The 21,700-nt window shown below is 47.0% G+C and overlaps 1 protein-coding gene across 2 annotated transcripts; it reads left to right on the top strand.

The window, feature by feature from the left end:
- The first annotated feature begins 662 nt into the window (after window positions 1-662).
- Window positions 663-21,291, top strand: LOC132521886 (cytochrome P450 27C1). 2 transcript variants are annotated; one of them, XM_060151540.1, is made up of 9 exons: window positions 663-967; window positions 6,578-6,714; window positions 7,465-7,664; window positions 9,007-9,216; window positions 9,918-10,081; window positions 13,331-13,497; window positions 15,208-15,286; window positions 15,836-16,039; window positions 20,710-21,291. In XM_060151540.1, exons 1-9 carry the CDS (start codon window positions 707-709, stop codon window positions 20,824-20,826), a joined length of 1,539 nt encoding a protein of 512 aa, XP_060007523.1. In that variant the 5' UTR covers window positions 663-706; the 3' UTR covers window positions 20,827-21,291. The 2 variants fall into 2 exon arrangements, with proteins under 2 accessions (XP_060007523.1, XP_060007522.1); XM_060151539.1 differs by having other exon boundaries at window positions 664-967; window positions 6,524-6,714.
- Window positions 21,292-21,700: the final 409 nt, after the last annotated feature.

Below are 21,700 nucleotides of genomic sequence, written 5' to 3'. Positions count from 1 at the left end.
GGACCAGTCCTTGTGGGAGACCAGAAAAAAAAAAGCCAAATGTTCAAAGAAAAGTCCCTCACCCCTCCCCATACTCCTCACTAGCACCTCCAGCGTGTGCTGTGTGCTCGGATAAAACTGAGACCCATAAAATCCGTCAATAGAGACAGCATAGTCTTCATTATGGAAACTTGTGCTAAAATAATAATGTGGTCATTTTACAATACTGTGAACTACTGCAAGGTCATCTAACATTTTTGTTCTCATTTTGTGATTGAATTATAATTGTATAACTTGAAATCACAAAGAAGTGTTTTTAAAATACAAAAAGGGCAAATTAGCGTTCTTCCGTAAACTCTCTATAGTAATTTTTAAGGAGGGAAATAATTTAAAATATCCCAGTAGGCTTTTCTTTTCTTTTTTTTTTTTTTTGGCCATGCTTGGAAGTGGGGTTGACCTTAAAACTTTTTGGCCTCAAAGAACGCTTAATTAATCTGATGTGAAGAAAAAATAATAATCGCTTTATTTCTCTGGCAGTCTAATCACAGACCACCCCCCTTTTCCCCAGCCTTAGGGGAGGGAGCGTTTAATAACGGTCTGTGTAAACTGATGCCCAGGCCGTAAGAGTTCGCAGGAGCTCTGCTCGAACAAGTTAAAACCAAGCAAAGAGCAAAGGGCGGCCCTCGAAACAAAAAACTGCTCAAACCAGCCAACGCAGAGGATCGCAATGGCTCTGCTGGCGCGGATCCTCAAAGCCCGTCTGAGCCCGGCGCCCGAGCGGGGCCCTTGGCAGCCTCGGCCCACGGACGCCAGGCTCCCGGCGAGGGCGCGGGCCGAGGACAAAGGAGTCGGGCGGCCGGGGGCGCCGCGGGCCGGGGGCCGGGCAGAGGGACCCCGGAGCCTCGCCGCCATGCCGGGGCCCCGGACCCTTGCCAACCTCGTGGAGCTCTTCTGGAAGGACGGCTTCAGCCGCATCCACGAGATCCAGGTAGCTGCGCGCGGGAGACCGGGAGCGCGAGGGGGCTCGCTCCGGCGGGAAGGCGCCGGGGACGAGGCCCGGGGAGGGAGCGCCGGGAAGGGGAACCGGGGAGAGGATCCCGGGAAGGACGCCAGCGAGGGAACCCCAGGAGGGAGCGCCGGGGAGGGGATCCGGGGAGAGGAAACCGGGGAGGGAGCGCCGGGGAGGGGACCCGGGACAGGATCCTGGGGAGGGAGCTCCGGAGAGGGGACCCGGGAGAGGAAACCAGGGAGGGAGCGCCAGGGAGGGGATCCGGGGAGAGGATCCCGGGGAGGGAGAGCCAGAGAGGGGACCCGGGAGAGGATCCCGGGGAGGCAGCGCCGGAGAGGGGATCCGGGGAGAGGAAACCCGGGAGGGAGCGCCGGGGAGGGACCCGGGGAGAGGAAACCGGGGAGGGATTCCAGGGAGGGAGAGCCGGGGAGGGGGCCCGGGGAGGCACCAGGGAGGGGCGCCGGAGGAGGGGGTCACGGGCAGGGGCCGCCCTGGAGCCGCTGCGTCCCCACGCGCCGTACGCTCCGGCAGGCTGGCCTGCGGAGTCGGGGGGCCGGGAGCCGCCACCCGGCCTCCCGGGACCGTCCCGAGGGAGGCCCGTGAGCAGCGCCTCTCCCGCGGTGGGTGACAAGCCCTGCGGGTCTTTACGCGGCCGAGGACAGGTTGCGTATGTTCCTAGTCCTTTTTGTTTGTGTTTTATAATTGAAAAAAAAAAAACAAACCTAAAAATAACAGCGAGGGGTTCGGAGGCTCCGAGTTATGTGATCTCTAAGTGATGGGAAGACAAACGAAAGTTCGTGAACCTCGGCGTCAAGCCAGGTCTGGGCAGGGACTTAGGAAGAACCCAACCGGTCCAGCAACCCCGTCGGAGTGTTGGGAGCCCGCTCGTTGTACGGTGGCTCATCTTGACCCTGAGTTTTGCCCTTCCCGTGCCCACCTCAAATCGCGTCTTTCATTGCAAGGTGATCCCCACCTTTCAGCGTCGTCAAATCCATTCGCTCCCATTTCCTATGGTAGCTGCTCGCTGCTTGCCTCCGTCATTTTCTCAGGGCTCCCACCCCAGCACCCGCTGTGATTTCTGGGACCTCGTCCAAGAACACCCTCCTTCCCCACTACTCACTTCTTTTTGTTCAGAGCTTACCCTTCAACCTTCAGAAACTTCTCAGAGGAAGCTTTTTGTAACCACCCACCTGGGTTTTGGTCATTCGTTCGTACGTTCATTCCCTCAACCCTTAACCTACATGATGGTGCGGAGGCCACAGCTACAGCTGGAGAAGCAGAAACTTACTTCATTGATAGAAAAACAAAACCAAAAACAGTGGGGCAAGAGGAACAATCTTAATTTGACTGAAATTCCAGTTGGCCCCACCTCTCCGTGCCCCACACGAACTCTACACGATTTCTTCCCAAACATGTTTCTGGGGGTCAAAAATGATTTTTTCTGTTCCATGTGGAATCTGAACATAAGGTATCAAGATGATAGTTTTCAAATACGGTAAAAAAAAAATTGTTATTTATTTATTGACAAGTTCAATACAGGTTGCTGTAGACTGGAGCATTGGTTGTTTACTAGAGCTGGTTGTTCTAGTAAAACCCTCTCCCCGAGCTCTCCAGGTCACCCCTAAGGCATTTCTAAGGAGGAAGAGAATTACTCTGTTACCTCAAGTCCAGTTTCCTTTCACTCAACTTGTGATCACAGAATGCTGTCTCACAAGGGATTCATCTATAGGGTCCAGGTCTTTCACTTTACATGTGGAAAAGGCCCCAAAGTGTCGGCTGAGTGACTTGCCCACAGTCACATAGCTGGTTAGCGGCAGAGCAGACACAGTGATCAAGGTCGCTAGGTATGACAGAGCAGGAGGGTCCTGCATTACACAGCAGCCCTTTACAAGCCCCTGTGGAATCTTGGCCAATCAGTTCTTCTCTCTGGACCACAGTTTCCTCCTCTGTGCAGGAGTCTAAAAATCTTCATCCATCTCACGGGTTATTGTGAGGTCGTGTGATCAGGGCTGTGGAAGGGCTTTGTAAACTGTAATAATAGCCAATACATAAGAAGAATGAACAGTTCTGGAACTCTTTTCATGTGCCAGGCACAGTTTTAAGTCCTCCATGTGAGGTAATCTCTATTATTTCTCCATTTTGCAGGTGAGGAAACTGAGACACAGTGGAACCTAACTTCCCAAGGTCACCCAGCTAGTAAACTGTGAGCTGAGATTCCAACTCCAGAGTCTGTGCTCCAGCTGGCTACACAAACTGAGTCTGTGGCTGACTGTATCATTCCTTGGCCCTCCACCAAAAAGGGCCGTAAACTCCCTGTGTCCTTCATCTCGTTCTTTTTGCCCCTTGGTCAGTGGCTCCCTTGTCTGATTGTGCCCATTCAGTAGCTGGATGTGCCCGAGGAGTGGCCCATCTCCCAGTAGTTCCGGTAACAGTCATCCTATCAGAAACCTGGAGAAACACCCTTTTGGGGTCACCTGTTTGTTAGGCAGAGTGATCCCTTGGCACCTGACACAGCCCAGTTGAGTCTGAGTGTCTTCATCTCCAGGCAGCGGGACTTCAACTAGGTCCACAAAGAAGCAAACAGCTTCTACCTGAGAGCAGAAGAGTGGAGAGATGACAGACCCTCTGGCCTGCCATTTCCGTGGTTGAGAGTTGGGGTGATAAGAAATGTTGGCAGATGCCAAAGAGGGATGTAGTCATTTTCCCCATGCTTAGCTCTGCCTATGTCATGCTTTTTTTTTTTGGCCACACCACACAGCATGCGGGTTATTAGTTCCCTGACCAGGGATCTAACCCATGCCCCCTGCATTGGAAGCATGGATTCTTAACCACTGGACTGCCAGGGAAGTCCCCATGCCTATGTCACGCTGAGCCATGCTGGAGGGTACTTTCTCTCCTTCCTTCTTTAATTATTTAACTGGACTATTTAACCCATTTACATTTATTGTGATTTCTTTTTTTGGTAACAACTTCATTGAGATATAATTCACGTATCATACAATTCTGCCACTTAAAGTATACAACCATCACCACAATCAATTATAGAACATTTTCATAACCTTAAAAAGAAACCCCATATTGTATTCTTTAGCAATCACTCCCCCACCCTCTCATTCCCCCAGCCTTAAGCAACCACTAATAATTTACTTTCTGTCTTTATAGATTGGCCTATTCTGGACATTTCATATAAATGGAATCATATAATGTGTGGTCTTTTTTGTCTGGCTTCTTTCACTGAGCATAATGTTTTCAAGTTCACCCATGTTGTAACATGTATTAGTACCTCATTCCTGTCTATGAACAAATAATATTCCAGTGTGTGGATAGACCACATTTTGTTTACTTATTCATCAGTTGATAGACATTTGGATTGTTTCTACCTTTTGGCTGTTATGTTTTCATTTCTTTGGGTATATATCTAGGCATGAAATTGCTGTGTCAAATAGTAGCTCTGTATTTAACCTTTTGAGGAATTGCTAGACTGTTCTAAAGTGGCTGCACTATTTTATATTCCAGCAACAGTGCAAGAGGGTTTTGATTTCTCCACATCCTTGCCAATACTTGTTATTATTACCTGTCCTTTTGATTATAAGCATCCTAGTATGTGGGAAGTGATATCTCATTGTGGTTTTGATTTGCATTTCCCTAATGACTAATGACATTGAGCTTCTTTTCATGTGCTTATTAGACATTTTGATATCTTCTTTGGAGAAATGTCCATTCAAATAATTGCCCAGTTTTTAATTGGGTTATTTGTTGTTGCTGTTTTTTTACTGTTGGGTTGTAATAGTTTTTTAATATATTCTAGGCATATTTCTCTTATCAAATACGTACTTTGCAAATATTTTCTCCATTCTAGGGATTGTCTTTCACTTTCTTTGTAATGTCCTTTGACATTATGCACATTTTAAAATTTTGATGATGTCCAATCATCTGTTTTTTTCTTTTGTTGCTTGTTCTTTTGGTATCATATCTTAAGACGCCATTGCCAAATCTAAGGTCATGAATATTTATCCCTATGTTTTCGTCCAAGAGTTTTGTGGTTTTAGCTCTTGCATTTAGTCTTTGGTCCACTTTGAGGTAGTTTTTGTATGTGGTGTGAGATAAGGGTACAAATTATTTTTTGTTTGTGGCTATCCAATTTTCCCAGCATCTTTTGTTAAAGAGGCTATTCTTTCCCATTTAATTGTCTTGGCACCCTTTTTGAAAATCCATTGACCTTAGATGTATGGGTTTATTTCTGGGGTCTCAATTCTATTCCAATGATTTAGATGTCCATCCTTATGCCAGTAGCACACTGTCTTCATTACTTTTATAGTAACCTTTGAAATAGGGAACTGTGAGTCCTTCAACTTTGTTCTTCTTTTTTAGGATTGTTTTTGCGGTTCTGAATCACTGGAATTCTGATAGGGATTATGTTGAATTCATGGATCAGTTTGAGAAGTATTGCCATCTTAATAATATTAAGTCTTCCATTCCATTGACATGGAATAAATAAATTCCGTTTATGTAGGTCTTTAATTTCTTTCGATGATCTTTTGCAGTTTTCAGAGTGTAAGTCTTACACTTATTTTATTAAATGTATTCCCAAGTATTTTATTCTTTATGACGCTATTGTAAATGGAATTGCTTTCTTAATTTTATTTTTGGATTGTTCATTGCTAGTGTGTGGAAATACAATTGAATTTTGTATATTGATCTTATATCCGGCAAGCTTACTGAACATGTTTTTTAGCAGATATCTTAGAATTTTCTACACGCCAGATCACGTCACATGTGAACAGAGACAGCTTTACTTCTCCCTTTCCAATCTGGGTGCCTTTCCTTTCATTTCTCTGCTGGGGGCATTTTTGCAGGTTTATTACAGATTTCCTGCAGGGAGCTTTCTTCACAGGGCAGGCTGGACGGCTGCTGAGTGTCTGAATGAAAGGGGCAGGCAGACCCTGTTTGACTCAGGACAGTCAAGACCCTGCAGTTCATCTACATCCACATTCCTCTCACATTGCTTCACACAGCTAAGGCTTTTTTAAACACACATCTTTAAAGAACTAAGAAAACTTCTATGAATATGATTAATGATGTGAAACTATGTTTACCTCAGGAATACTTAAAGCAACCACTCTTTTTTTGTTTTAATTAATACTTATTGGAGTAGAGTTGATTTACCTTGTTGGGTTAGTTTCTGCTGTACAGCGAAGTGAATCAGTTATACGTATACATACGTCCACTCGTTTTGAGATTCTGTTCCCATGTAGGTCATTACAGAGCACTGAGTAGAGTTCCCTGTGCTATGCAGTAGGTCCTTATTAGTTATCTAGTGTGTATATCTCAATCCCAATCTCTCCGTTTATCCCTGCCCCCTCCACTCCCCCTTGGTAACTGTAAGTAAAGTGGCCACTCTGATTCAGTTCTGCATAATGCAGAGCTTCCCTCTGCCCCAGTTTTCTGCTCCCCTAACATCCAGGAATGTCCGTGTCAAAGGTATATCATATCTGTGTATTTTTTTCCTTTTTTGATTTCTCCATGGTTTTGCAGCAGAAACACACACGGGAATATGGAAAAATCTTCAAGTCTCACTTTGGTCCTCAGTTTGTAGTATCTGTTGCAGACCGAGACCTGGTGGCTCAGGTGCTCCGGGCAGAGGGGGCCGTGCCCCAGAGAGCCAACATGGGGTCCTGGCAGGAGTACCGAGACTTACGGGGCAGATCCACCGGGCTCATCTCCGCGTGAGTATGTGAGGCCAGGCTGAGACATGTGCAGGAGCGGGGAGCCCAGGGACGCCCCCCCCTCCCTGAACGCTGGGCTCCTAAAAACAGCTATTAATAAGGCACAGAACTCCCAGTGGAATAGTATCAAAAGAGCCTCCCGTGTGATCTCCCCAAATCTCCCAAAACCCTCTGGGAAGAGATTTGGTGGCAGGGACAAGGTGGGGAGCCCACTAGCCGAGTGATGGAGAGGAGCCATTTTTCAAGGAACACTCTGTGGCTTTAGGTGTCCTTTCGGTGACCACTGAGGGGGCTGAAGCTCACAGAGCCCCTCTGTGGACAGGGGTGAGGGTGGTGAGCTGTTTTAGGAGACCTCCAGGAGGGGCTACGAACTTCAGCATTGATCGCCATGGGATGATGTTCCTGCCTTATAACAGACCATGGTTATTATACACCTTTGTGTCTTCCAAGAGTGAATCGGGACAGCCTCAGGTAGGGAGGAGAAAACAGAGCATCTGCAGATCCCCTGGTCCAAATCCCTTTGGTTTAGAAATTCTATCTTTGGCTCTTTTGATATACATGTCCTTACACAGGAACTGGGGAGTAATACCATCGCTCCCCTCTCTTTGCAGTGTCTGTCCTGTCTTCATCCCATTTGGACTGGCAGATCTTGTTGACTCTTTATTGCTGGGAAATTTTTGCAGAGATACTCTGAATTCCTTCCTAGAATATCACTATAAGTAAGATTATTTGGAATTCACTTTATTCTAGGGAGGGTGAACAGTGGCTCAAGATGAGAAGTGTGTTGAGACAAAGAATTCTGAAACCGAAAGATGTGGCCATTTTTGCAGGAGAAATCAACCAAGTTATTGCTGATTTAATTAAAAGAATCTACTTCCTCAAGAGCCAGGCAGAAGATGGGGAGACTGTGACCAACATCAATGACCTTTTCTTCAAATATTCAATGGAAGGTAGGTGAACTCAGGAGGTGGGGAAGATGGAAGAGTGGACATTTTACCAAAATATGGTTCTTATCACTCATTGAGCATCTCCTGTGTCCCAGACAATGTGCTAAGCCCCATACATACGTACATGTAATTGTCACAGTGCTAATGGAACCAGGTTGACTGACACTGTTTTACAAATGGGGGAACTGAAAAACTAACCCCCATTTTTAGTGGCAGAAACAGTTTCAAATTGACGTCTCTCTAACTCAAGAACCATGCTCCTAATTACTACACATTTTGTTTTAGCATAGTTTTAAAAGCAACAGGAGTCTAGAGGGCATGTACCACGATCATTCTAACTTTTAAAATCCATGTTAGATGGGTAGCACATTCCCATGGTTCAAAAATCAAACCCAAAAAGTACTCATGGAAAAGTCTCCCTCTCTCCTGACCCAGCTAGGTCACCAGCTTCTTCAAGGGATATTTTATGTACATACAAAGAAATATGAGTATGAGTGTGAGTATTCTTTTTACTTAAAAAAAAATCGATAGCATACCAAACATTTTTTCTGTACCTGGGTTTTTGGAGAATTCTATTCGCTTTCCCATTTTTATTTTTATTTATTTATTTATGGCTGCATTGCCCGTGCCATGTGGCACTTCCCTGACCAGGGATGGAACCCGTGCCCCCTGCAGTGGAAGCACGGAGTCTTAACCACTGGACCGCCAGGGAAGTCCAGATTTCCCTTTTAAAAAAAAAAGTTTCTTCAAATTTAAGTTTTAAGTTAACTTTTTAAAGTTCTGGTATTAATGCTCTCTAAAAATAGTAACAAAATCGACAGAGAAGTGAGTTGTAAACACACTGAAAAATCCTCCCCACCCCTGGTTCACAGAGGCCCTCTCCTCTGCCCCCTTAGCTTGTCCTGGGGCTCCCCGAAGTGTGGCCAGGAGGAGCCACCTTTCAACTCCCCAAAGTTGGGCAACTGGCTGAAAGGTTGGGAGTTGTGCCTTGTGGGTCTTGAACAGACTGTTGAGCTGAGGGCGCACTGAGGCAGAGGGTTCGTCAGCATTGAACCCACAGCGCCCTGGGGGTCAGGACCTGGTAGAGAAAACCTCAGGGGTAGGCACCTGGATCACTTCTTTTTTTAAGTTTTATTTTTTTGGCGAGGCTTGTGGGATCTTAGTTCCCCGACCAGGGATGGAACCCAGGCCCCCTGCAGTGGAAGCGAGGAGTCCTAACCACTGGACCGCCAGGGAAGTCCCTGGACCACTTTTGAAAGTTACATTTATGGCCAGGTATCGTATATTGATGCTGTGAACGATCTCGAAGAAGAAGAAGAAGGGTTGTAACCTCTCTCCCGCGCAGGAGTGGCCACCATTCTTTACGAGAGTCGTCTGGGCTGCCTGGAGAACAGCGTCCCGCAGGCGACGATGGACTACATCGAGGCCCTGGAGCTCATGTTCTGCACGTTCAAGACATCCATGTACGCCGGTGCCATCCCTAGGTGGCTCCGCCCGCTCATCCCCAAACCCTGGCGGGAATTCTGCAGGTCCTGGGATGGACTCTTCAAATTCAGTAAGAGAAGAGTCAGGGCACCTTTTGTAGAATCAGATGGACCTGACTTTCCTCCTAGTTGTGTATCTAACACTCACGCAGACAGTGGGTATTACTGTAGGGGATTCCCCAATGGAGTTACGTGCTATTTTGACTCAAGAACTTTTAGATTGGTTTCTTGAATGAGCAAAAAGCACGTGGGTTGTGATCACAAGTAATGTGACAGATTTCTCACTTTTTAAAAAAATTAATTAATTTATTTAATTTATTTATTATTTTTGGCTGCATTGGGTCTTTGTTGCTGCGCGTGGGCCTTGTCTAGTTGTGGCGAATGGGGGCTACTCTTCGTTGTGGTGCACAGGCTTCTCCTTGTGGTGGCTTCTCTTGTTGTGGAGCATGGGCTCTAGGCACGCGGGCTCAATAGTTGTGGCACGTGGGCTCAGTAGTTGTGGCACGCGGGCTCAGTAGTTGTGGCACATGGGCTCAGTAGTTGTGGCATGCGGGCTCAATAGTTGTGGCTCACAGGCTCTAGAGTGCAGGCTCAGTAGTTGTGGTGCACGGGCTTAGTTGCTCTGCGGCATGTGGGATCTTCCCGAACCAGGGCTCGAACTAGTGTCCCCTGCATTGTCGGGTGAATTCTTAACCACTGCGCCTCCAGGGAAGCCCTGAAGAGACGATTCTTAACCAAAACTTCTTTCAAAAGAAACACTGTTTTCACACAGGCCAAATTCACGTTGACAACAAGCTGAGGGACATACAGTGCCAAATGGACCGAGGGGAGAGAGCGAGAGGGGGCCTGCTCACGTACCTCTTCCTCAGCCAGGAGCTGACACGGGAGGAAATCTACGCCAACATGACCGAGATGCTGCTGGCTGGCGTGGACACGGTGAGCTCTCAGCTTTCCTTTCTTCTCAGCAGAGCACAGTTAAAGCTGGGGGCCTTTCCGAGGAATCCGACAGATGGCAGATACTTTAAGGGGACCATGCTTGTTTGTACTAGCTGAATGTCTGCTTCACTGCTGAGGGTCTCCAGGAGAAAACTCGACCTTTTTTCTTTTCTTTAATATAACTAAAGGTGCACGATGAATTCTGTAAATAACATAACCCAATTCTATTACCACACACACAAAGTAGCAATATGTTTTAAAGTTTAAAATCATTCCTGATTTGCAAACATTTCTCCATTGTTTCATAATATCAGAAATGAAGGGACTTCCCTGGCGGTCCAGTGGTTAAGACTTCGCCTTTCAGTGCAGCGGGTGTGGGCTCGATCCCTGGTCCAGGAGCTAAGATCCCCCGTGCCTTGTGGCCAAAAATCCAAAACATAAAACAGAAGCAGGAGTGTAACAAATTCAATAAAGACTTTAAAAATAGTCCACATCAAAAAAATCTTAAAAAACAAAAAAGAAATGAAAAGGGCACAGACATTAAAAACCCTCTTACTTATTCAAAATATTCCGGGCTATGGAGAACTTCCCAGTTCATCTGATAAAGTCGGCATAACTTCAAAACCTGCTAAAGAAAGCATAAAGAAAGAAAAGTTTAATAAGCAGTTTGACTTATGAATATGTACATATATCAATTTTAAATCCTAGTGAATAGATTCAGCTAGTGTAGCAGATGAATAATACACTATGACCAACGAGGGCTCAGTATCAGAATGAAACAAAGCATTGCCCATTGATTGGGAGGGAATTCCATACCCTATTACTAAGTGAGAAATGAAGATGCAGAAAAGCATGTATATCCTGTGTTCCCGTTAGTAAAACAGTGGCCCCCGTCCCATCTGTCCGCGTGCACGTGTGTATCGCTAAGTGATTGCTGGACGTGGAGGAAAGTATGGAGCCTGCACCCTGGACGGTTAACATGGGTTCCTGGGCTGGGGCGGGGCTGGTACAGGGGTGTGGAATCCAAGTTCCTTCCAAAAACTTATGTATAATCCGATACATTTACTCAAGTATAAAAAATGGTATATTTGTGGGTATATGTACAGAAGAAGTTTAAAATTTGCTAAAAGAAAGTGGTGAAATAAGAAAAAGAAGGGCCAGGCTTTTGGTAATTGGTGGAAGAAAAGTCAGTTGAGTGAAATAATTAAGATTAAGACAGTAAATTTGGTGATTTACTGTGTCTCCAACGCACATCTGTAAGCACCCTTCTGTTCACACAGAATCCTCTGAGGTAGGTGTTACTGTCTTCATTTAACAGGTGGGAAAATGAAACAGCTAAGCTTGCCTCAAGGTTTTTCCTTCACAGGAGTGCTTCCCGGACTTGAGGAAAGCACCAATCTCCTTTTTAGAGGTAGACAAAAACCCCACGGTTGACATTTTTATTATGAAGCCACTTAAACATGTAAAAGCAAAAAACTTCACATAAAGTCATTATCCTTACGGATCATCTTCAACAATAAAGCAAAAAGTATATAAATTAAATACAAACGAATCAATGCGGACAATGCAAGCGATGAAAGTTCTGATTAACCGTGTGAACGTGACAGTGTGGGTTTGCTTGAGTGGAGAAGCAATGATGCAATGAACGGCCTTGTATCTAAGCTGATTCAGATGCATGCTACTGTTGCCCCCTGGTGGTAACTAAGAGCATCACCGTGAGACGGAGGGCAGCGAGGACTCGTTCCTACGTGAAGGGAACATCTTGAAACTTCACGCTCATTTTCTAAAATGTTATTTTAAAAAGCCAACTTCATTGCAGCATACTTTATGCACGATAAACTGCATCCATTTAAACGGTACAATTCAATACAGATTGTTGACTGATACAGGAGAAGCACAGATGCAATCATTTTTGAAACCAGCGCTGCAGTTAAGATCCTGGATGTTGCTACCACCTCTGCAAGTTCCTCACCCCCATTTCAGTCCATCCCTCCCATAACCCCTGCCCCCCACCCCCCCGGCAACCGCCTTCTGACACTGTTTCATAACAGTTTGCAGTTTTCTAGAAATCAGTTTGCATTTTTCTAGAAATTTATATAAATGGAATTATACGGTATGTATTTTGTGTCTGACTTCCTTCACTCAGCAAAATGATTTTGAAATTCATGGATGTTGTTGCCTGTAAAAGTAGTTTATTCTTTTTTATTACCGGACAGTATTCCATTGTGTGGCTATACCACATTTGGTTTTTCCATGAATATGTGATTTTAATAGAAATTTTCTGTTCTCTTCATAGGAAGCATCAAAATTATTTCCTTATCATTTATAAGGAAGAACTTGCACATTACATTGTATATTACAGGAGAGCTTGCCCTCTAAAAATACATAATATCGATTAGAGGGAAATAACATCAATATGGCCTACTTAAGTTAGAATTTTTTTAGATGAAAGAAAGGGCACTTATACTGTGGAATTTCCTTGTTTACAAGACAGTGAACTACAGTCACATAGGTAATAGTATTGATTTTAGTGAAAATCTTGGAATCTAGGGTATAAAATAGAATTATTTATTCTCAATAACCAGAAATGTAATTCTTCAGTTTAGGAAGTGGTATAAACAATGATACTGCTTTGTGCAAATGCCATTCAATCCTTATATGGTGCTTTGCTTGATAAGTGCATGGGAACAATGATGGACCAGTAATAGTCCTGTGACCACCACCTCCTGTCCCCCTCTCCCCCATCTTTTCTAGATTAGGGCAACCAGAGCAGCCATTGCCCAGCTATGGGCCTGCGGGATGCAGTTCTCAGGCTGACAGGCAGCCTCAGGTCCTTTCTAGCAAAACTCAGGTGACCCTTGTAGAGAAGGTCGAAGAAAGTTCTAGGCACAACTTCCAGGCTTAACCAGCGTTCCTACGTGCTCTCAAACTCCATGGAAGAAGAGGCAGATTGCTCTTCAATGATTTTTTAAAGTTCCAAAATAATTTTTCCTGTGGCTCTTCATTGAAAGAGCGCTTGAATCCCATCGTTGATGTTACTTTCCAAAAGCCTCTGTCAGTTTTTTTCCAGGAGGAGTTAAGGGAGATCATCTTTTGCTTCAGTAAGACATAAAATGCTCCGATGGACGTATATGGGCGTGGCTTTGCACCTGCGCTTATTCTCCCATGACTTCACGTCCGATGCTGCCTGCGCCTGAAATCCTTGATTTTACTCACCCACGTGCCTGTGTCTGCCGGTTTCTTTATTAGACATCGTTCACGTTGTCCTGGGCAGTGTATCTCCTCGCGAGGCACCCGGAAGTGCAGCAGACCCTGTACCGGGAGATAGTGAGGAATTTGGGGGAAAGGCATGTTCCCACGGCTGCAGACGTCCCCAAAGTCCCACTCGTCCGAGCTCTGCTTAAGGAAACCTTGAGGTAAAAGGCTCACCAAAATTCATGTCAAAAACCGTGTCCGTTAACTCTCTGATTCTTTATCACAATGAATGTGCTTTTGACTTAAAAACTGGCTCCTAACCCAATACTCCAGAGACCCTCGGTGGCAGAAATGTTTAGGAAGGAGGGACTCATGACCATTTTATTTCCTCTCTGCCCTCGACAGAGCAGCAGAAAGGCTATTCTGTTTTACAGTTAGAAATATTCATTTCTTCATAAAGATCTTTAGAGCCATCCTCGAACTTTGTACTCACTCTAGACATTTGTTTCATCAACTGTTTCCCAGTGTGTTCCTCTGGGGATAAAGCAGAACAGGACTGACTGTCAGGAAAATGTTCTGGGCTGAGTGGCCAGTTACTAGACGTGCTTACTGTGTTCCTCGTGTGAATGTCTAGTCAAGGTGGAGACACCAAGTAGTGAGGCTTATTTACTTCCGGACAGGACTTTACTGACCCTGGGAAACGCCGGAGCATGAGGGATACGGGTGGTCTTGGGCAGGCTTGGGTGGGAGGTGGGATTAGGTGACTAGTGAAGGTTCTTCCTCCTGTGAGGCTCAGGATCGTGACCACAGCATTCCTCTGTGGAGGAAATGCCGTGACACGGAGCAAAGGTTATTTACATAGTACACACTAAAATAATGCTTTTAAACCTGACTCGATAATGATATTTCAAGTTGGCTTGCATCTTCCATCTTCAGCATGCTGTTTAATCTCAAAAAAAAAAAAAAAAAAAAAAAAAAAGAAGAGAGGGAGAAAGAAAGAAAAAAGCCAGCTGTGTGTTAACTGGTATTTGTCAATTAAAATTTATTCAGTTGGGCGTCCCTGGTGGCGCAGTGGTTGAGAGTCCGCCTGCCGATGCAGGGGACGCGGGTTCGTGCCCCAGTCCGGGAGGATCCCACGTGCCGCGGAGCGGCTAGGCCCGTGAGCCATGGCTGCTGAGCCTGCGCGTCCGGAGCCTGTGCTCCGCAACGGGAGAGGCCACGGCAGTGAGAGGCCCGCGTACGGCAAAAAATAAAAAAAAGTTTATTCAGAGTTTTCGTAGGATCACTTCCCAGAGAATCCAAAAACTGATGTAGCATTTCTCAGAATCTATTTCTTGGAGCCCTGAGTCCTATGAACTATTCCTTGATAAAGGGGTCCCATGCTTGCATAGATTTCAGAAATTCAGCATTATTCCTCTTGGGACTTGCCCGGTGGTGCAGTGGTTGAGAATCCGCCTGCCAATGCAGGGGACACGGGTTCGATCCCTGGTCCGGGAAGATCCCACATGCCGCGGAGCAACTGAGCCCGTGTGCCACAACTACTGAAGCCCGCGCGCCTAGAGCCCGTGCTCCGCAACAAGAGAAGCCACCACAATGAGAAGCCCACGCGCTGCAACAAAGACCCGACACAGCCAATAAATAAATAAATAAATTTATTTAAAAAAAAAGAAAGAATTATTCCTCTTGGGAGCACAGTAGCATTTTAAAGGCTTTGCTTTGTGTTCTATAAATTTTTTTGACCGTGAGGCCCCAGAATGCTTCCCGGGCAAAGCTAGGGAGCCCATGAAGACCCTTGCAAGCTTTCCTGGTTGAAACTGTACCATGTGTTACTTTTTAGAAGACGAAAATGGCAATATATCCAGACTTTTAAATGTTTAGTAACGTATTTTGAAAGTCACCGCTGCCTTCCCGTCCCCGTTGGCTCTTTCTAGGCTGTTTCCAGTGCTGCCGGGGAATGGCCGGGTCACCCAGGAAGACCTGGTTGTTGGCGGGTATCTGATTCCCAGAGGCGTGAGTTTGGCGGACGTGGCGGGGCTGGGCTGAGCAGGGGCGGTTGGATTGGAAATTTGCTTCCACGTTTCGGATGTCCCTGTACCTAAGCAAATAGCTGTAGATGTCCTTTTCTTCTGCATGTATTTTTATGATGAAGATGGGGCTTTACGAGCAAGGAGATGTGGATTGTGTGACGCTGCTCTGGCAAAAACAAAGGCAGATATATCTGTAGCTCGCAGGCCTATTCAACCCTCCCTCCCCACCCCCACCCCCACCCCCACCCCCACCCCCCGCAGGAGGCCCCATGGAAGCAGCAGTTCCCTCCAGGGAGAGTTTCTGAAGGACTTGAATTGCCTTCTCTGTGGCTGCATTGATGTTCATTCCGGGTAGGGTGTGACTTGAAGGGGGACCTGCCATCCCGGGTCTGCATGGCCTCTTGGGCCCTTACATGACTCCTCCCGGCCCGAAGCATCTCTGGAGGGTCGGTCCAGCTGGGGCTGTGACCTCTGCTCTGCTTTCCCTTGATTAAGTTCTTTATTACTTTTCTGGTGAAAACGGTTTGCTCAGACCCAGCTGGCCCTCTGCCACTATGCCACCTCCTACGAGGATGAGAACTTCCCTCGGGCCAAGGAGTTCCGGCCTGAGCGCTGGCTGCGGCCAGGAAACCTGCGCAGGGTTGACAATTTTGGGTCCATCCCCTTCGGCTACGGGGCTCGAAGCTGCATCGGGCGGAGGATTGCAGAATTGGAGATCCACCTCCTTGTGATTCAGGTAGGGCCTGCGGGCTGGGCTTCATCCAGGTGACTGGCTGGGCTCCGTTGCTGGATCAAGACTTAGGTGAAAACAAGGAAACAGGATTTTGAGAACTTTCAGAGCTTCCTGTTAAATCTCTTTTATGTGTTAAAATGCCTCCCGCCCCCTGCAGTAGCCACCTCTAGCCCCATGGCCACCTGCCTTGTTCCTTTCTTCCTTGGAGTCCCATGGGCAGAACTGGGATGTGTGTGTGTGTGTGTGTGTGTGTGTGTGTGTGTGTAGCAGGGGTGGGTGGTTACAGGAGCCCAAGCACTCCCACAGGGGTTCTGCAGAAAGGCTAGTGGAAGGTGTCCAGCAAGCGGCCCTCAAACATTATGGACCATCCCGTCACCAGGAGCCCCTCGCAATCAGGTTCCTGGGCCCCGACCACAGAGAGAATCGCTTGGTGGGTCTGGGGTGGGGCTCTGGGCGATTCTGATGTCAGTGGTCTAAGGAAGTGCACGTGGTGGGGCACGGGGGATCTCTACTTCTGCTGGTGGCTGCGTCTGCTGTTCAAGCCCCGGCCTCCCAGGCCTCCTTCCTTCAGAGCTTGTCACTGTCACCGTCACCATGGAGGGAGTCACGCTCACCGCCTGCCGCCCCCTCAGCACCTCATTTTCTGTGAATCAGCCTTTTAAGCAGGGAGGTGGCTCTCAAGCTTGTTTGGGTTTTGAAACATCAGGAAGGCTTGGTTTTGGTGAGAGAATACCTTCCATGCAAATCTCTAAATGCTCAAGTGTTTACTTCTGCGCTTGTCCAGTATCTGAGCTCAGGCTGCAGCAGGAACTAAATAATGTCTGAAGGAAATTTCATGAAAGAAAAGCCCGCAGTAGAGAAAATTCTATCCATTAGCCTTTCCTGCAGATTTGGGGAGCCTGCCATGGAAAACCTAGGCCCAAGTTTCGGGAGCTATGACTCCCGGCTTTGGAAGCACGAGGGGATGACCTGGGGACCCATCTCCCCATTTCACCGATGAGGAAGCTGAGGCTCAGGGAGTTGGAGCCACTTGCCACGGTTGCCGCGTGGCAGGTGCAGGGCACGAGGCACGTGTCCTGTCTCCTGCCTGCCTTTCCCCTCATGTTACTGAGGTGTTTCCTGCAGGCCGGCAGAGCCCAGGGCAGAGCACTCAGGGGTTGGGACCTTTACGGACGATGGCATCAGAGAGCGTAAGGGATGGGGAAGCCTGGTCGGCCTGTGGGGGATTGTGGGCATGGGAGGCAGGCTAGGAGGGCTGGAGGAGGTGAGGGGCCATGGCCAGGGAGGTGGGTGTGGAAGGGGGCGAGGAGGACACCAGCTGGGCCCACCTGGCTCTGGTGGGAAAGCTCCGGGGACCTGGTGAGACCAGCAGAAGCGGGTGCCGGCCTGTCCCTCGGTCGTCGCACCTCTGTGGGCACACGGGTGGCTGCAGTCCTCCAAGGCGAGAGGTGTCCCTTCCAGGGCAGCCGTCCCGGGCAGCGGTGGGCCCTATGGACGCTGGCCAGGCCCAGTCATGCCCAAGGTGAGAGGCATCTCCGTGTGGAGGATGGACTCCAACCCCAGCTCTGCCAGTTTGTGGTTCCGACACTGCTGAGCATGTTTCCTCATCCACAAAATGGGCCAAATACCTGCCTTTTGGGTGTGTGAGGAATAAGAATAGTCTAAGCAGAGTCTGTGTTGTCTGCACACCTGCTCTCAGTGTCTGCTCACGGGGACTGTGTTTGGGAAGGTCCTGGCTCCATCAGTGCTGCTGTATGTTCCACAACCATGTCTCTGACGGGCAGAGGCCATTTCCAGGCAGCCTTTCGGGGGGGCTGACTGCTTCCTGGATGCTTCCCGCTTCTGACGGCCTGGACAACCATAGCGGATGCTGAGGGCATGAGGGCACAGATGGTGGAGTGGGAAAAGGGTCAGAAACTGGGTGTTTGGTGGTGGTGATGGGGGTTTTCTTTGTTTGCTACTATAACATACACGGGTACCTGCCACAGTTCTTGCTTCAAGAGCCCTCATTTCTACTTGTGCAAGTATAGAGGGGGGACATCATTGTTTGTAATTGCCAAGAGGAAAAAAGAAGAAACAGAAGGCACAAATAAACAGTGCTAGGAATGAGAAAGGAGACATAGCTACAAATGCAGTTGATTTTTTTTTAAATCCAGAAAATACTGCAAACAGCTTTTTTCCCAATACATCTGAAGACTTAGATAAAATGTACAATTTACTAGAAAAGGTGTAAATTACCCAAATGGACTCAAAAGAAAGAGAACAGACCTTGAATACATTGAGTCGGTAGTAAAAATATCTACCACCAAATGTTCCAGACCTAGACAGTTTTATTGGCAAGTTTTATCAAACCTCCAATGAACGGGTGATCATCATCTTACACAAATAGAAAATAGGAAAAGGAAGTCTTGTTTTTATGAGACTTGTATAACCTTGAGAGTCACAACCCAGAATGGATAAAATAAGAAAGAAAAACTACAGGCCCATCTGATTTATGAACAAAGATGAAAAATACCTTAAATGAAAAATTGGCAAGCCAAATCCAGCAATGTATGGACCAGAAACGCACCGTCACCAAATCAGGTTTGTTCAGGGATGCAAGGATGGCCCACCTTAAGACAGAATTCACCACAATGACAAATTAAGGGAGAAAAACTTTATGACCCTCTCCCAAAATAATTGATAAAATTCAACACCCATTCATGAAGAAACTCTCTTAGCACACCTGTAATGGAAGGGCTTTCCTTAAGCAAATAAAGAGTGTCTATCCCAACAAAACAGCGACTTATGCCTGTGGCCTATGGGAAGGGAAGGTTTGGCTTTAATGTTGCAATATTAATGTGTTTCCTTGAAAATAGGAACAAGACATTCATATTGCACGGAGAGTGGTTAGAGGATACACCCTTGCTCCTTGGGAACTGGAGACTTGAGGTGGAAGGGCGGTCTTGTTTTCTGGCTTTTACATCTCCTGTGTAGTTTTCATTTTTCAATGAGCATGTACTGCCACTCAGAAAGGAAAAAGGCCCTGTGGGATGTTGGCCATGGAGTGAGGAGACCTGTGTGTGATTCTTTCCTCTGCCACATGGGAACGCGCGAGCAGTCCTGTGAGGTCAGAACAAAGGGTCAGAGATTAGATGTTGAGGTGAAGGCATCTCGATGCCAGAATGTTCTAGAGTTGCCTAAATACAGGTCATTCAGCTTGGCTCTCTAACAATGACACAGTAATGATTTTAGCCTGTGTCTTCAGTGCAGCCCTGCTCCCTGCCTGACCTCCACCCCCGGAGCCCCAGCTCACCCAGAGGACCCATCAGGGGGTCTTGCTGCTTTACCTGGGACACCAGGCTGGAGAGTCAGGGTGGGCTGGGGCGTTTGCATCCCATGTGACAATATAGGTTCTCCAGCACTGATGCTCTCTTAGGAGGTTGGAGCAGGGGAGGGATGAATGGCTGGTCTGCTACCCTGCACCGTCCCCACCGGCCCTTGAGCAAGGCCCTGCCTCCCCTCCAGGAACCAATGTAGTTTTGACAGAGGTCCTTAGAGCAGGTTGCCTTTTGGGAGATTAGTGCTTGAGGCTGACAGATACTTAAGCGTTCTTTAAAACGTCCCAGTTTCACCCTGAGAGGTAGGGCTGCTTCTCCTTTTGAACTGCAGAAGTGAGAAAGGGAATCAAAGGTGCACATGAAGAATAGTTAAATTAAAGACAGTAATGGATAAAGTCTGACGGCTGTGCCCCTGCTGTGTCCGTACCACCACTGAAGTGACTGCAGACTCCAAACCAGCAGGAACCCTGGAATTTCACTTTGTTCCTCTTTCCTCCTTGCTCCTTTGATTCCTTCTTTTTCCAGACCTACAGCGGAAGTAACACAGTTAGAACTTTGAACTAGCTCATAAAGTGTAAGTCATTTGAACATCTGTTACTGAGCAAAGTTCACGTGCCCGACGTGCAGTGAGGCCAAACAAACCAACACGTCCGAGTTTCAAGCAGAGAAAGGTTTATTGCAGGGCCAAGCAGGGACATGGGTGGCTTATGCCCCCCAAACCCCGAACTCCTTGATGGTTTGTGGGGAGAAGCTTTTACAGGCAAAATTGGGGGTAAGGGCTGCAGGGCTGATTGGTTGGTGGTGAGGTAACAGGGCGGGGCTCCAGGAATCTTGTGCTCATCCTGAAGTTACCATCCTCCACCTGGTGGGGGGACCTTAGTTCTGCAGAAGTGCTCAAAGATACTGTAACGTATATTTCTTGAGGAGGAACCAGAACCCAGCCCCAAGCCTGCACTGTTGTTTCTTGACTGCTCCTCCCTTGTTTCTGCATCCCCTCCCTTCCCTAATTAGTAACTGCTCGAGTCCCCTCTTTGGAACTCAGGGAAGGTCAAGGAAGTCGTATGAAGCCTGTTTCCTCCAAGCAAGAAATGGGGACATGGAAAGGTTTTTGTGCCCAGGAGCCCCACAGGGTCCTGCTCAGTTTAAATTCTGATTGCGTATCTTTGTCCCATGGGCCTTGTTGCTCAGTGGGCATGCTGGGCTCCTGTATAGGACCTGACGCCCTGTTTCCCACATCTCTCGTTCCCTCGGCTCCCTGCAGCTGGGGCTGTCACAGGAGTATGGGCACTCCAGCAGTGCTGTGAATTTTCTGCTTCCCAAATTTGAAGTCCTTCTCTCTCTTTCTCTTCTTAGTTGCTTCAACGTTTTGAGATCAAAATATCTCCATGGACTAAAACTGTTCATGCAAAAACCCATGGGCTTCTGATGCCAGGGGAGCCCATCCACGTGCGTTTTGTTAACAGAAAGTGAGCCTGGCGTTTTCACCCAGCTGCCAGACCGACACACACCAGGTGTTCGTGGGCCACGGATGATGGTGGGGGAGAAAAGGATCCCTTCTGGGGGCTGTCTTGGTTATAAATTGGCCTCCTGGTTTCTGGGAGACTTTGAAATCTTTATGCAAAGTAATGTGAGAAGATTGCTTTACTTTTGCATACCAGAGTTGCCTTTTCTTTTTATTTTTTTGGAGAAACAGCTGTTGCGAAGCCAGTGGCACTGAATTCTCATGCCTCATATGGTGTCTTACCCTTGGACTCACTATTCACTTACCCATAGTCTCCTCTGCATTTGGGCCAGGAAATGTTGGCATACATATAGATTCAGTGCTTGAATATACCTTCTCTAATACTGCATCCGGGCCTGCCTGTTAGGATACAATTCCAACTTCTTGTTTTTAATTTGAAGAGGAAACATTAAGAGACCTCTGTAGAACAGACCTGTGGTTGCCAGGGGGGAGGGGAGGTGAGGGAGGGAAGGATTGGGAGTTCGGAATTAGCTCTATAGCACAGGGAACTATATTCAATATCCTGTGATAAACCATAATGGAAAAGAATATGAAAAAGAATGTATATATGTATAACTGAATCACTTTGTTACATAGCAGAAATTATCACAACACTGTAAATGAACTACAATAAAATAAATTAGAAAAAAAAGGAATGCCTCTCTAATACCATAATTACGGGAAGAAAACACCCAGGTGACACCAAGCCCCAGATTTAGATCCTGCAGCAGGGCTCCGAATTAAAAGGACCATATTCTTATTTTTTTCTCCAAACTAATATTTCTTTTTCTAGTCATAGCTCCTAAAGAAGTTGAATATTAGTTTTTTGGTTTGAAAGAAATA

The sequence above is a fragment of the Lagenorhynchus albirostris genome, chromosome 6, assembly GCF_949774975.1.
Source record: "Lagenorhynchus albirostris chromosome 6, mLagAlb1.1, whole genome shotgun sequence".
NCBI lineage: Eukaryota > Metazoa > Chordata > Mammalia > Artiodactyla > Delphinidae > Lagenorhynchus > Lagenorhynchus albirostris.
Note: the sequence above shows the minus strand (reverse complement) of the source record. Positions and strands in the feature narration are given on the sequence as shown.

What these genes read in the sequence shown, in the direction of transcription:
- LOC132521886 (XM_060151539.1), top strand. Translation starts at nt 707, where the DNA reads ATGGCTCTGCTGGCGCGGATCCTCAAAGCCCGTCTGAGCCCGGCGCCC. An exon ending in GCCGCATCCACGAGATCCAG is followed by an intron (nt 968 to 6,523) that starts GTAGCTGCGCGC and finishes ATGGTTTTGCAG; the next exon opens with CAGAAACACACACGGGAATA. An exon ending in TCCACCTCCTTGTGATTCAG is followed by an intron (nt 16,040 to 20,709) that starts GTAGGGCCTGCG and finishes TTCTCTTCTTAG; the next exon opens with TTGCTTCAACGTTTTGAGAT.